The 14,803-nt window shown below is 41.2% G+C and overlaps 1 protein-coding gene across 1 annotated transcript; it reads left to right on the forward strand.

Moving 5' to 3' along the window:
• Position 1: 1 nt before the first annotated feature.
• Positions 2-11,744, forward strand: EPCAM (epithelial cell adhesion molecule). Its single transcript, XM_032653772.1, has 9 exons — positions 2-376; positions 3,499-3,606; positions 3,888-4,128; positions 5,063-5,128; positions 6,160-6,223; positions 7,053-7,154; positions 8,571-8,771; positions 10,457-10,501; positions 11,286-11,744. The coding sequence occupies exons 1-9, from the start codon at positions 301-303 to the stop codon at positions 11,325-11,327; spliced, it is 945 nt and encodes a 314-aa protein (XP_032509663.1). The 5' UTR covers positions 2-300; the 3' UTR covers positions 11,328-11,744.
• The last annotated feature ends 3,059 nt before the right edge of the window (positions 11,745-14,803 follow it).

Below are 14,803 nucleotides of genomic sequence, written 5' to 3' on the forward strand. Positions count from 1 at the left end.
GAGAACTGGCCGGCAGAGGTGAGCAGCCGCGGGCAGGGGCCGGGGGCGGGGCCGCCAGGTCTGGAAGGTCTGCTCCGCCCCGCCGAGCGTCCAAAGCGCGCAGCCCGTCGGCCAGCTCGCACCGTGCTCCTGGCCCCGGGGCACCTCGCTGTCGTCCTCCCGACGCGGACCCGCGCGTCCCAGGTCTCGCGCCTTCCCGCCGGCCAGCGGGCTCCCGGCGGCCTACTCTGTCCGCGCGTCCTCCCGCGAGCCCCCGGCCCGCCTCGAGCCCCTCGCGCCCCTGTCCTCGGCGCGCACAACATGGCGCCCCCCCACGTCCTTGCGTTCGGGCTCCTGCTCGCCGCTGCGACGGCGGCGGTGGCCGCGGCCCAGGAAGGTGAGGAGCGGAGTTGCGGGGTTAGGAGGACCAAGGGGTGGCGGCCCTCGCGCCCTAGACGTAACCTGCGGGGACTGGGCGGGCGGCCGCGCTTCTCCGCCCGGAGACGGACGGCGCGGGGCTGCCTAGGCTCTGTGCGGGTGGGAGGCAGCGGGAAGGCGCCCACTCGCGCGAGCCGGAGGGAGCAGCCTCGCCTGGCGCTCTGCGCGCCTCTCTCGGATATGGACCGGAGCAGGGGCGGAGGGGAAGGCGGGGAGCAGAGTGGCTGCGGCTGCGGCCGCCTCGACGCGCCCACCTTCTTCGGCCCCTGCGCACTTGGGGTTTTGGTGAAGTGGAAACCTGCCCGGGTCGGGAGGGGACTCTGCGACTGCGACCTGCGGCCCCGCCCCTCCCCGGGCACCTGCGGTGGGCCCCGGATGTGGGTCTCGGGCGGGGACTAGCGGCTGCGTTGAGACCTCTTGGGCCGCTACGCACCTGTGCGCGGGGAGGAGGGCCTTAACTACGAGGTGTGTGGATGTTTTCTCTTCAAGGATCATATAAATAATGCCAAGTTTTTTGTAGGGAACCCAGATATATCGATAATCGTAAAGAGTAAAAAAAAAAAGTCATATTGGGGCTTCCCTGGTGGAGCAGTGGTTAAGAGTTCGTCTGCCGATGCAGGGGACACGGGTTCGTGCCCCGGTCCGCGAAGATCCCACATGCCGCGGAGCGGCTGGGCCCGTGAGCCGTGGCCGCTGAGCCTGCGCGTCCGGAGCCTGTGCTCTGTAACGGGAGAGGCCACAACAGTGAGAGGGCCACGTATCGCAAAAAAAAAAAAAAAAAAAAAAAAAAAGTCATATTGGAACCACGTTAAGAGAATCCCGTAATTAATAATATAATTGGGGGGCTTCCCTGGTGGCGCAGTGGTTGAGAGTCCGCCTGCCGATGCAGGCGACACGGGTTCGTGCCCCGGTCTGCGAAGATTCCCACATGCCGCGGAGTGGCTGGGCCCGTGAGCCATGGCCGCTGAGCCTGCGCATCCAGAGCCTGTGCTCTGCAAAGGGAGAGGCCAGAACAGTGAGAGGCCCGCGTACGACCAAAAAAAAAATAATAATAATAATAATTGGGTATTTTTTTTCTTTTAGACATTGCTCTAAACATTACCCTAAACCTAAACACGTTGTTTTATGTCTTGATTTTTTTTCCCCCTACATAATATCCAGAGTTTTCCATTTCCTTTAGTCTTGAAAAGCATGATTTAAATGGTACAAAACAATCTATAGCCTGGAAGGTCGCACCATTATCCTAATGTTGGACATGTAGTTTGATTCCAGTTTTTCTTACTCTGGAATAAACATCTTGGCTGCCATCTCTTGATTTATTTGTAAGGTCGTGGCTAGCAGTGAAGTGTCAGTTAGCCACAGTTTTGTGGAAAGGCTTTTGTAGTCTCACCAGCAGGGCTCAGCCTAATTCACTACACTTTCAAAATAATGCAGTTTAATCAACTCACGTTTTTTCAACTTCAATCTGAGGCCAAATAATTTTAAATTGCTTTAAAGTGATGATAGCTGCTGTAGGAGTATGTTCAGAAAGTCTGATTGGTCTCTTTTAAATTTCACATTGTTTAGGCATAAATATGTGCTCTGAGCAGGTATAGTGTAGTGCTGCATTAGATTTTAACTCCTTGAGGACCGCTCTGTACTTTCTCCTTTTATGACCCCGATACTGAGTTTAGTGCTGGACAGATTATATAGGTGGCTCGTATTGATTATAATTTAAACAGGGAAAAACTAAAGCCAACTTGAGATACGAAGGAGCAATATATAAATTCTTTGGTCTGTTGTAATTAGTTTTTGTTTTTAAAGATTGCACTCTCTTAGCTAGACGAAGAAATTAGATGTGCTTGCCATTTGAAGTTAAAATGAACTTTTGAGATAGTCGAAGATATAACTGTTAAATTGACATCAGTATCCAGGATGGGCTGCTTAATAGCACTTTCAAAATCAGGTTCTAGAATTTAATTTAGTTAGGAAGCGCACATCCGGAGGTACCTCCAAATTCAATTGAAAGTATAATTTTTCTAAGATACGAAATTGTCCAAGGGTTGAATATGTTCCTATTAAGTCTCAAGAAGCATCTCTTATTAAGAAAATGAGGTGAGAAGAGGGAGGTAATGTGAGTTATTCACTGATCATAGAATTGGTACTTCTTTAAAGTTAATTTTTATTATATATTGAGATCTAGTTGATTTTACAATGTGTTTCAGGTGTACAGCAAAATGGTTCAGTTATACATATATCCATGCTTTTTAAGATTCTTTTCCCATATAGGTTATTATAGAATATTGAGTGGAGTTCCCTGTGCTATACAGCAGGTCTGTGTTATCTATTTTATTTTATTTTACTTAAAAGAATTTTTGGCCACGCCGCGTGGCATGTGGAATCTTAGTTCCCCGACCAGGGATCAAACCCACGGCCCCTGTACTGGAAGTGTGGAGTCTTAACCACTGGACCGCCAGGGAAGACCCTTGGTTATCTATTTTATGTATACTAGTGTGTTGTTGATTTTGGGGAAAAGACTCCATGACCTACAGACAAATGTTTATCTAGCAGGACAGGAGGAGGGAAGAAGCTGAGTCTGGGAGTATCACGAAGGCAAAGCTGAATCTGGTGTTTGGAGGGTTTATTCTTGGTTTAAAAAACAAAAATTGGAATGCATGCAAATTAGACTGTCTATATAATATGTACAAACTATTTAGCATAGTGTCAGCCACTCCAGTTATAGCTGAAAAATGACACATTCAGGACCACTTTTTAAGGCTGTATGTTCCTGTAACTTGGGCATTATTGTCAGAACGTAATTTAGCTGATCCACCATCAGAGTTGACAGTTGGATCCTCATTTTTTTTTTTTGCGGTATGCGGGCCTCTCACTGTTGTGGCCTCTTCCGTTGCGGAGCACAGGCTCCGGATGCGCAGGCTCATTGGCCATGGCTCACGGGCCCAGCCGCTCCGTGGCATGTGGGATCTTCCCAGACCGGGGCGTGAACCCGCGTCCCCTGCATCGACAAGCGGACTCTCAACCACTGCGCCACCAGGGAAGCCCTGGATCCTCATTTTTAAAGTGGATTTTTTTCCCCTGCAGGATGTGTGTGTGAAAACTACAAACTGACCACAAACTGCTCTGTGAATGCACATGGTCAGTGCCAGTGTACTTCAATCGGTACACAACATTCCGTCATTTGCACAAAACGTGAGTAGAATATCCTCATTACCTTTAAGTTTTATTTTGACTTACACTTCTTTAATTGATTTGTCTTGAGTCGGGAAGCGTTTAATTGGCTTAAATCTGAATCATGTTATTTTGTCAACATTATCTCATCTCTAAAGTTTCTTATGATTTAGAAAGTAAACCTGGGAACTTGTAAGTCTACGGTAATCTTTGGCCCTGGAAGTTTGGAGTAAATTAAATTTTTTCCTTAAGCATACAACAGCAGTTATTTTTCACTTTGACGTGACTTTTTCACTTTTCAGTGGCTTCCAAATGTTTGGTGATGAAGGCAGAAATGAGTGGCTCCAAGGCTGGGAGAAGAGTGAAACCAGAGGGCGCTATCCAGAATAATGACGGGCTCTATGATCCCGAGTGTGACGACAAGGGGCTCTTTAAAGCCAAGCAGTGCAATGGCACCTCCACGTGCTGGTGTGTGAACACTGCTGGGGTCAGAAGAACCGATAAGGACAGTGAAATATCCTGCTCCGAGCCAGTGAGGACCTTGTGAGTTGGGCTACCTATAAATTACTTGTTTTCATGCTTTTTGGATTTGTTTAACTAAATTTAGTTTTGAACATGTAATGTGATTTTGTGATTTAGAATTCAAAAGATAGAAGAGAGTGGACAGTGACAAGCCCCCATCCCATCTCAGTCCCCCATTTACTCAGTTTACTTCCATAGAACAGATGTCACCAGTTTATGCCATAACCTTCCAGAGATCTTCTGTGAATTTACTAGCAATGTAGTTTTTCTTATTTTTAAATTTTTTTCTTATGGTAGCATACTAAACATAATTTTCCTTAATTTATTTTTACTTAACACTCTTCAGTATTTTAAAGTACAGTTAGTGTTAAATGTATATGAATGATTTAAGTTATGTATATATTTGCTCATTTATTGTGTCTTACAGCGAGGTATGATTGTTTCAGGGATTAGGTAATGGAAAGGAATGGAAACACACTGCAGCTAGCTTAAGCCAAAAAGATTTTATTGGAAAGGACTAGAAAGACCAAGGCAGACACTCTCTCCACTTCTGTCTTCTGGAGCCTTGTGGCCACTTTTCTGTTTCTCTCAGTGCCTTTTTGTCTCTTCCCATGAGCGGGACCCAACATGACCAACTAAGCCTTAGCTGCCTATATGTTATTTGTTTTCATGCTTTTTGGATTCATTTAATTAAATTTAGTTTTGAATATGTAATATGTGATCTTGAGTGTGGTGACCAGAGGCCAGAGGGTCCATGTTAGAAAGCCTGAGTTCTTTATGAATGATGTGTGTGAGGGCCAAGGAAGAAATGAAGGGCATATCTTTTGTATAGATCCTTTTTCTGTTAATTCTCCTGTAATTCCACTTGGGAATTTGGGTATTAGCATATTAAAAAAATAATATAAAAGGCTGAGTTGTTATGGTCAATCAATAGTATTGTCTTTTTACTTTATAGCTGGATCATCATTGAACTAAAACACAAGACAAGAGAAAAACCTTATGATGTTCAAAGTTTGCAGGCGTAAGTGCTATTAAATGCATTATGTTTGCACAGTTGGTACTCAGAACTTCCATCCTACACCATTAGATAAACTAAAACAAGTCTCAGTGCGTTTTCATATTTCTGAAAAATAAAATACTGTAAATAATATTTTTAACTTTTTAAAAAAATAGAGGTACAGGAATTGTATATTGTAGTACAATTGTATCCTGTAGTACCCTTCGCTCAGATTTACCAGTAAACATTTTGCCACATTTTCTTTTTATATGTGTATGCATATGTGTGTGTACTTTCTATATCTGAGCATGTATAAATATTATTTCCCCAGAACCATTTGAGAGCAAGTTCTAGATGTCATGCACCTTGACCCCTAAATACTGTGGTGTATCTTTTCCTAGGAACAAAAGGCATTCTCTTACATAACCACTATACAGTTATCAAATTCAGGAAATTTAATGTTAAACCACATCGTGCCAGTTTTCCCGATGTCCTTTGTGGCAATTTTTTCCCCTCTGACCCAGGACCCAGTCTAAGATCATGCATTTAGTTGTTATGACTGTTCAGTCTCTTTAAATATGGAACATTGCTTTGGCATTTCTTTGTCTTGTTTTTCCAATAAAATTTAAATTTTTAATTAATATTTGAATTATAAACCATGACATTGATATTTTTGAAGAGTATGGGCAAATTGTTTTATAGAATGTCCCTCAATTTTGGATTTGTCTCATGTTTCCTCATAATTAAATACAGGTAATTCATTTTTGACAGGAAAGCTACTTAAAGTGATCTTGTGTCCGTCTCAGTACTTCACATTGGGAGGCACACAACATCAGCTTGTCCCTTTACTAGTAATGTTAACTGGTCAGGGTGGTGTCCACCAGGTTTCTCTGCTATGGAGTTACCACTTTGCTTTTTGTAATTAATAAGTATAACCTGTGGGTAGATACTTGGATACTGTGTAAATATCCTGTTTCTAGTCAAACTAGAACTCAGCAGTTTTTGTATCAATTATTATGATGATAGTTGCAAAATGGCACAAAATTTTTTTACAGTGCACTCAAGGAGGTAATCACAAGTCGTTATCAACTGGATCCAAAATATATCACAAATATTCTGGTAAGTTTTTTTTTTTTTTTGCAAGTGAGCTTTAACAGAAAATTGGTCAGATAGTTTGGTTTGGGTATGATTTTTGATAGTGGTTAAACTGCATTTGAATAACAGTTTAAGCCCTGGGCACTTAATCCTGCAAATCCCCTGTTATTGTTTTCCTTCCGTAGTCTTTGAAAACCTCAGTTTACCCTTAAAGAAAATGTATCTCTTACTATTCCTAACACATGCCAGTCTTCACACCTTGGAAAACCTCTCTCTGTGGTTGTTTCTGGCAATACTTAGGATGCTACGTAGTCCTGTTTTCTCTGGTTTCAGGAGCTAGTCTTTAATCGGTTAGCCCTTCCTTAACTCTTTCAACTTTGGTTGAAAAATGCTTGAATAGTGTGATGGAACTCTTTCAAGGCAGAAGATTGCTGTCATTTTTTAAAAGACTTTTTGGTAGGGACAGACTTTTTTCCTTCCTAAAAACAGAACATGGTAAATGCCACTGCATTTTGGATTGCATTTCTTTAGCATTTTAGCATTAAAGTAGTTCTAACCAAATAAGGTACTTTAATATCTTGTTTAAAATCTTTTGAAAATTCTCTTTTGAAAAGAAATTTATAACTATCTTTGGTTGCATTGCTATTTTAATTCCTTTGGATAGATTTTTAAAACCTCCCAAAGATTTTGAAATTATTGGTGATAAACCCAATTATCCACTAATGGCAAGAAACACTGACACATGCAGATTACAGAAAATCCAACACTGAATATTCTGATTATTGAACAATGATATTTTCATACAGTTTTGGTTATAGTAATATTAATTTGTATTTTTCAATTTTTCCCCCAGTATGAGAATGATGTTATCGTTATTGATCTGGTACAGAATTCTTCTCAGAAAACTCAGAATGATGTGGACATAGCTGATGTGGCTTATTATTTTGAAAAAGATGTGAGTATAATCTTCCTCATTTTATTCCTGTGTTTAGAAATGTAATGTTGTCTATCATGCCTCAGTGGACTCAAGATCTTTCACCTGTTTATCTACTTTTAGATCAACTGTATGAATAACTGTTCTCCAACTGGTTCTCACGCTGCAATTAATTTTGTCCTCCTTGTCGTTCACACTCACCTTTCTTATACCCCTTTCTTACTTGCTTGTATATTTATGCCTTTTTATCACATTGTTCTGCCTAGAATATCTTCTCTCCTATGATTTTTACTACCTCCTTGGCAGTTATTTAGTTTGTGAGTGTAGCCTTCCCCTACTATAATTTCCATTAACAAGAGACTATGTAAAAAATGCTGTGTGGGGCTTCCCTGGTGGCGCAGTGGTGGAGAATCCGCCTGCTGATGCAGGGGACACAGGTTCATGCCCCGGTCCGGGAGGATCCCACATGCCGCGGAGCGGCTGGGCCCTTGAGCCATGGCCGCGGAGCCTGTGCGTCCGGAGCCTGTGCTCCTCGGCGGGAGAGGCCACAACAGTGAGAGGCTCGCGTACCAAAAAAAAAAAAAAAAAAAAAAAAAAAAATGCTGTGTAACTGGTGTGATTAAAATGTTTGTTTAAACTTTAATATGCTGAAGTGAGCTATTTTCTTCTTTTTTTTTTTTTTTCCTGAGCCCATCTCCTGGAATTTCAGTTACGTGTATGTTAGACCACTTGATAGTAACCACAGGGGCACTGAGGCTTTGTTCTTTTTTAAAAAGTTTTTTTGGCTGTGCTGTACAGCATGGGAGATCTTAGTTCCCTGACCAGGGATCGAACCCGTGCCCCCTGAAATGGAAGCATGGAGTGTTAACCACTGGACCACCAGGGAAGTCCCTTAAGTGAATTATTTCCTGATGAAATCTGGGATTCACTTCAAAATAACAAGACCAAGGAATTCCCTGGCGGTCCAGTGGTTAGGACTCCGCGATTTCACTGCCAAGGGCTTGAGTTCGATCCCTGGTCAGGGAACTAAGATCCCAGAAGCCAAGCGATGCAGCAAAACAAAACAAAATAAAACCCCACAAAACAAAGAAAGAAAACAAAAAACCAGACTGGGAGAGGCTGGGGGGGTGGGGATAGAAGGAAGAGTAGATAAAATAAGGTTGGCTATGTGTTTATGTTATTGAATCTGAGTTAACAGGTACATGGGATCTCATTATTCTTTCTACTTTTGTATATGTTTGAAATTTTCCTGTCATTAAAGTGGTGGGTATTTTTTGTTTTTTTTCTTCCTTATGTTTCAATGGATGAGATTGTTATCACCAAAACCGTAAAGATTCTTGGCAGCAGTTCTTTTGGTACATAATTGGCACATAATTCTATGTGGCCATGGTAGGTTTTCTTAACTATTTTAAATTGCTTTTCTCCTTCTCAATGTAGGTTAAAGATGAATCCTTGTTCCAGTCCAACAGAATGGACCTGAGAGTAAATGGGGAACTACTGGATCTGGATCCTAGTCGAACTTCAATTTACTATGTTGATGAAAAACCACCTGAATTTTCAATGCAGGGTCTACAAGCTGGTATAATTGCTGTCATTGTGGTTGTGGCAGTAGCAATTACTGCTGGGATTGCTGTGCTGGTGAGTATAGGACAAGTAAAATTTCATTTCAGGGTCTCTTCTTTGAAGAAAAGGTGATAATATGAAAAAGCCACAACCGTGTGCCAAAACAAGTTAATGAAACCAAGTCTTCATTTTTTGTAATCCTTTATGCTGAATGAATCTATTGCGTTTCCGGTCCCTTTTTATAAAATAGTCAACCTTATGAAGCAAGAAAGGATACTGATCTGAGAAAAGCTTGTAGCTGAGCACCTCACAGGTTGGTTACATTGCTGTCAAATAGCAAACGTCCTTCAGCTGTCCTCACTGCACACAGGAGTGCAGTTCAACACTGTTGCCAGGGTTAATGCAAAGTAACCTGAATTCCCAAACCATTCAGTGAGATGAAACTACAGAACACAAATTAATGTTAGCATAAAAAAGAATTAAAAGGGATAAGTGTGAAGCAGCAGTTCAAAATAAAAGATTTAATGTAAACTGAACTTAGCAGTGCTTCAGAAGAAGACTGTATCACCTGAACAAGCAGCGTTCGTTCTAGCTATGTAAGGGTACTTCAGCATCAGGAGATTTTACCAACGCAACAAATTCAGAAATAGATTTGATGGTATATGAGAAGTTATATTTTCAGTTCAGCAGCATTATCACACTTGGCTATCCATCTGGAAGAAAACAGAAGTTGGATTCCTGTTTCACCCCACCAGGGCTGGCCGTATTGCTCAGCTGTGTGTGAATAGCACGTTTTGGAGCACAGCAGCGTGAAAGGAGTTGGGCAGTATACCCATGTTCAAACACAAATTCTAGACGGGTTACAGTTCAAAATGTTAAAGAATAAAGTCTCAAAATTAATTTAGGAGATGTTGTACAACCTTGTGATAAAAGAAACCAAGTAAGGTGGGAAATCTGGAATCCATGAAGGAAGAAGTATATATTTGACTTCATTGAAATTAAATATTTTGTATGGCAGAGATACTGTAAAGTGAAAAAAATGTCAATGATAGGCTCGGGGAAAATACTATGCATAAAACAAAAGATTATTATGCATACTATATAAAGGGTTCTTAGAAAATGATGAGGAAACTAAAGAAAGAGTGGTAACAGGTGTGAATAGACAATTTACAGAAAAGGAATTCCAGATGGCAGATAAACACATGAAAGGTTCATCATAGAAATCTAATTGTCCTACAGAAATGAAAGCACAAGTACATAAGGAAGCATGGTCAAGGTCATGTATTCCAGCGTTGCTAGTAAGGTGAATCTGGAAACAGCCTGAGTGTACATCCAGAGGAGGATGGATGAGTAAACTGTGGGGTATCCATGCCATGGAATAAAGTGGCTATTAAAAAGGAGTTCAAAAAAAAAAAAGGAGTTCAATCTATAGCTTTTGATCTGGAAGGATTCCTGTGATGTGGATACAGGGTGTGCAAAGAGGGAAATGATACTCTGCATGATCCCATTTGTTTTTTGAGACCCCCTAAAACTTACATGCACGTGTTCATACATTTGTGTCAGGATGTGGAAGAATCACACATTTCACCAAAGATTATTCATTGTTTTCTCTGCATTTGAGAAACAATGTCTACGGATAGATTTTAAAATTAAATTGGTTCATATCAGAATTGTGTTCATTAAAAGCATATGTGTCAATTTAGACTAACTTTTTGTTTGGGTAGCAGTCCTCAAATAGTAATCATTTTTCTTCCATATAGGTTGTTTCCAGAAAGAAAAGAATGGCAAAATATGAGAAAGCTGAGGTAAGTGGATTATTTAATTTAAAAGGCCCTTGTTTTAATCTCTTACTCCTAATAATCCCTATACCTTCCAGACACTGACAGGTCTCAATTACACTTGAGTCCCTTTATAGTATAGTCCTTAGGGTCTTAGGGAGAGTCTCACAATGCTAAATTTTCTTGCACGAGTTCCATAGCAGACCAGATTATGTTGACTTCTGACCACTTACTGGCTAGGCAAGTTATTTAACTTCCCTTAAGCCTCCGTGTTTCCTTTATCTGCAAAACGGGGATAATAGTACAGACCCATTGTAAGGATTTAATAAAGTAATCTGTGTAAAGTGCCGATCCCATGCTTGCCGCACAGCAAGATGTTTGCCATCCGTAGTAGTTTGTCATCTTGTCTCGGTTCTGCCTATAATTAATTGTGTGATCTCAGACAAATCATTTAATTCTAAACTTCAGTTTCCTCACCCATAAAGTAAAAGATTCAAAATAGAAAATGAATTGGTTCTTCCTATATTTAAAAATGGTATACATTTAACAAAAATATTACCCATTCTTAAAGATTTAGCTTACCTGCTACTTCCCTCTGTCACTTTGGCCATCTTACCTCTAAAAAGCAATTTGGATCATGTACTTAATGTGTGTTTCCTTGTAATATACCTTTTTTAAAAAAAATTTAAATAAGTCATAAATGTGGAAGAGAATTTTCTTGCATTCCTTTTTGATTTTTAAGCTATTTTCAGAATAAACAAAAGACTGGGTCCAAAATTATTTTAATTTTTTCTTTTTCCCTCTATTTCAGATAAAGGAGATGGGTGAAATGCATAGGGAACTCAATGCATAACACTAATTTGAAGAGTAACTATAAGAAGGGAAATTAGCAAACAGAGTCAGATTACAAACGTATGAACATGGGGCAAAGAGAAGATCTTTGAAGACCACTATTGTGTTAGTTAACATCATATATTTGTAACAGTTAAACCTGTACTCAAAATATAAGCAGTTTGAAATTGACTTAAAGTTTGACCACAAGTATCATATATATATGCAGATCTGATATAAAACCCAGAATTTGAACTGCATAGTTTGACTTATTTATGCCTAACATTGAAGGGTATGCATTAAATATGCTTCCACAGTAGAGTCTGAGTGACTACTGTCTCGTCTGTTTGTGATTAAAATAGCTGCCTTTCTGTCTACTTTGAGTCTTGTACATATAAATGTTTTTTATGAACTATGAAATAAAAGATTTAAAAAATGACTTTCCTATCTTCATTTCAATCATATTGAATCAAATTTCATAGTATACAAATAATAGGTTAAGAAATGCTCTGAATGCTAGCTACAAATTAGAACTTGCGTGAGTCCTTATAATCATGTATATTCAATATAAAATTTATAACCTGTAGTGTGTAACTTTTTTAATAACATTTTTTTTAAAAAATATTTATTTATCTATTTTGGCTGCGCCAGGTCTTCGTTGCGGCACGCAGGCTCTTTAGCTGTGGCATGTGGACTTCTTAGCGGCATGCAGGATCTAGTTCCCCCACCAGGGGTTGAACCTGGGCCCCCTGCATTGGGAGCACGGAGTCTTACCCACTGGAGCACCAGGGAAGTCCCTGTAGTGTGTAACATCTACACAGAAAAACCAAACAATTTTATTCTGCATGCATCTCAGATTCTATTTTAGTCAAAGTGACATTTTGACAGACACTTAATACCTTGAGGCAGAATTGATGGAGAATGTTGTGAACCATGAATTCCATGGTTGGTTGAATTAGAAGCACCGTTTTTTTCAACTGAATAATTATGGTACAAACACATTTTATATGAAGTTAAAGTATCCTGAAATGTTTTGCTTTTCTTAGGAAATTTTTAAAAACACTATGAAAAGAACATTAAAGAAAATATAAAAACTAGACTTAAACATTGGGATATATTTTTTAACATATGTTTAACATTTTTTAACATTATGTTTTAAACAAGGGGTATGATTTTTATCCCTTCCGTAGCAGGCAAATCCTAGGATGGCCCCTAAGATTTCTTACCCATGATGTATATGCTCTATGTAATTTCTTCCCTTAGAGTGTGGGCAAGATCTGTGAATATGATAGGCTATCACCCCTGAGATTGTTATATGGCAAAGGTGAAGGGATTCTGTAGATGCAGTTACGATCCCTCATCACTTGACTCAATTAAAAGGGAGATTACAAAAGACTGCCTAAAAGTAAGAGACAAAAAGCAGAAATAGACGTGCTCTCCTGTTAACCTTAAAGCAAACTGCCGTGTTTTGGAGAGAGTCACCTATCAGGAAATGGCAGGCCGACCCTAGTGGCTGAGGGCATCAGTCCCTCAACCATGGAAGTGAATTCTGTCAACAACCAGTGAGCTCAGAAGAGGACCTCAGCTCCTGATGAGAGCAACCCTGGTGACATTTTCACTGCAGTCTCGAGACCCTGAGGAAAAGACCCAGTCACGCTTTGCTTGGGACTCCAGACCTATAGAAAGTGAGGTGATAAATGTTTATTGTCTTAAGATGCTAAATTTGTGGTAATTTGTTACACAGCAACAAAAACTAGTAGTAGAAAGTAATGAGAACTTTAAAGACAGAATAGCGGATACAAGGAACAGCCACCAACCCAGGGCTGAGACAGCACCCAGAGAAGAGACCCGCTACTTCCGCCAAGCCCCACACCCTGGGCTGGAATCCAGACCTTGTGGGAGAGGGCATTATGGTTTGATAAAGAGCAGAGAAGTTGCTGTGGTGCTGCACTGGCAGAACTTTTTGAAAATCTTTTGTGGAGCTTACTGGAAAAATTTGCTCTCAAGGGCAGGAGTCATCAAACTATAACCTGCAGCCTGGTCTGCCACCTGTTTTTAAACAGTCTGGGAGTTACGGATGGTGTTTGCATTTTAAATGGTTGAAAAAATTTAAAGAACATTTCATGATATGTGAAAATTACATGGAATAAAAATCTGTGTCCATAAAGTTTTATTGGAGCACAGCTACACTTATTTGTTTACGTGTTGTGTGTGGCTGATTTGCACTACAAGGGCAGTTGAGTAATTGTAACAGACCGGGCCAGTGGAATGCAAAGCCTAACTATTACTCTGGTCCTTTACAGAAAAAGTTTGCTGACGCCTGCTCTAGGGTGCTGAGGGATAGCTCCTCATAGGGAGGTGTCCTGCCCGACACCTACGGCACTGTATAAAGCTGCCTTTTATACCTGGGGTGTAGCAGTTGGTGCTCCGGGAAGCTGCCATCTGCTGTCCAGGGCTGTAGAAGCCCTGGGTGCTGCAGGAGCTGGGCACTGGGGAAGCAGCAGGTGCCACAGGGGAAACAATACCCTTTCTTCTTGCAGTGTCTCTCCAGCGCCCTCTACCGACAAAGCTTCAGAGCATGCACAAAGGGTGAATTTGGAGCTAAGAGGTAATAAATCAGTTAACTCTTCAACCCAGTGCCCTCTAGTTTCTGTTCTACCTCTTCTGAAGCTACTCCTGCCAAAAATCAACACTGACCAGCTAATTGACAGTTTCCCCGGTATTGAATCATTTGATCTCTCCACAGCTTATCACCACAATGACTGCCCCATATCCTACCCCAGTATGTTGCCTTCTTTGGCTTCACTGGCATCACTCCTCTGTTTTGTTTTCTCTTCTGCTGACTCTGAAATACTGATGTTCCCAGGATTTATCCTTTCTTCTATTTTTTCCTCTCTTTTTCTTCCGGGAGGATTTCATCATTCCCTTGCTTTAGTTACCATCCAAGTCCTGATGATAACAGAAATACCATCTCCATTCTTTTTTTAAAGAAATTAATTAATTAATTTATTTTTGGCTGTGTTGGGTCTTCGTTTCTGTGCGAGGGCTTTCTCTAGTTGCAGCGAGCGGGGGCCACTCTTCATCGCGGTGCGCGGGCCTCTCACTGTCGTGGCCTCTCTTGTTGCGGAGCACAAGCTCCAGACGTGCAGGCTCAGTAGTTGTGGCTCACAGGCCTAGTTGCTCTGCGGCATGTGGGATCTTCCCAGACCAGGGCTCGAACCCGTGTCCCCTGCACTGGCAGGCAGATTCTCAACCACTGCGCCACCAGGGAAGCCCCAATCTCCATTCTTGTAATTCACCCTGAGTTCTACACTAAACTACGTTTCACTTAACTAGCCTTTAATGACTTCATCATCTTCCTCCAAGAACCTAGTGAACTCTTATATTCTCAGAATCAGTTAATGGCATTGTCACCAGGTACCAAGTCCCAAGTTCTTTTTTCGCTCTTAACTTCTCCATTCTTTTAGTCATCAGGCCCTGAGATTCTCCCTCAGGAAT

Source organism: Phocoena sinus, chromosome 13 (genome assembly GCF_008692025.1).
Source record: "Phocoena sinus isolate mPhoSin1 chromosome 13, mPhoSin1.pri, whole genome shotgun sequence".
NCBI lineage: Eukaryota > Metazoa > Chordata > Mammalia > Artiodactyla > Phocoenidae > Phocoena > Phocoena sinus.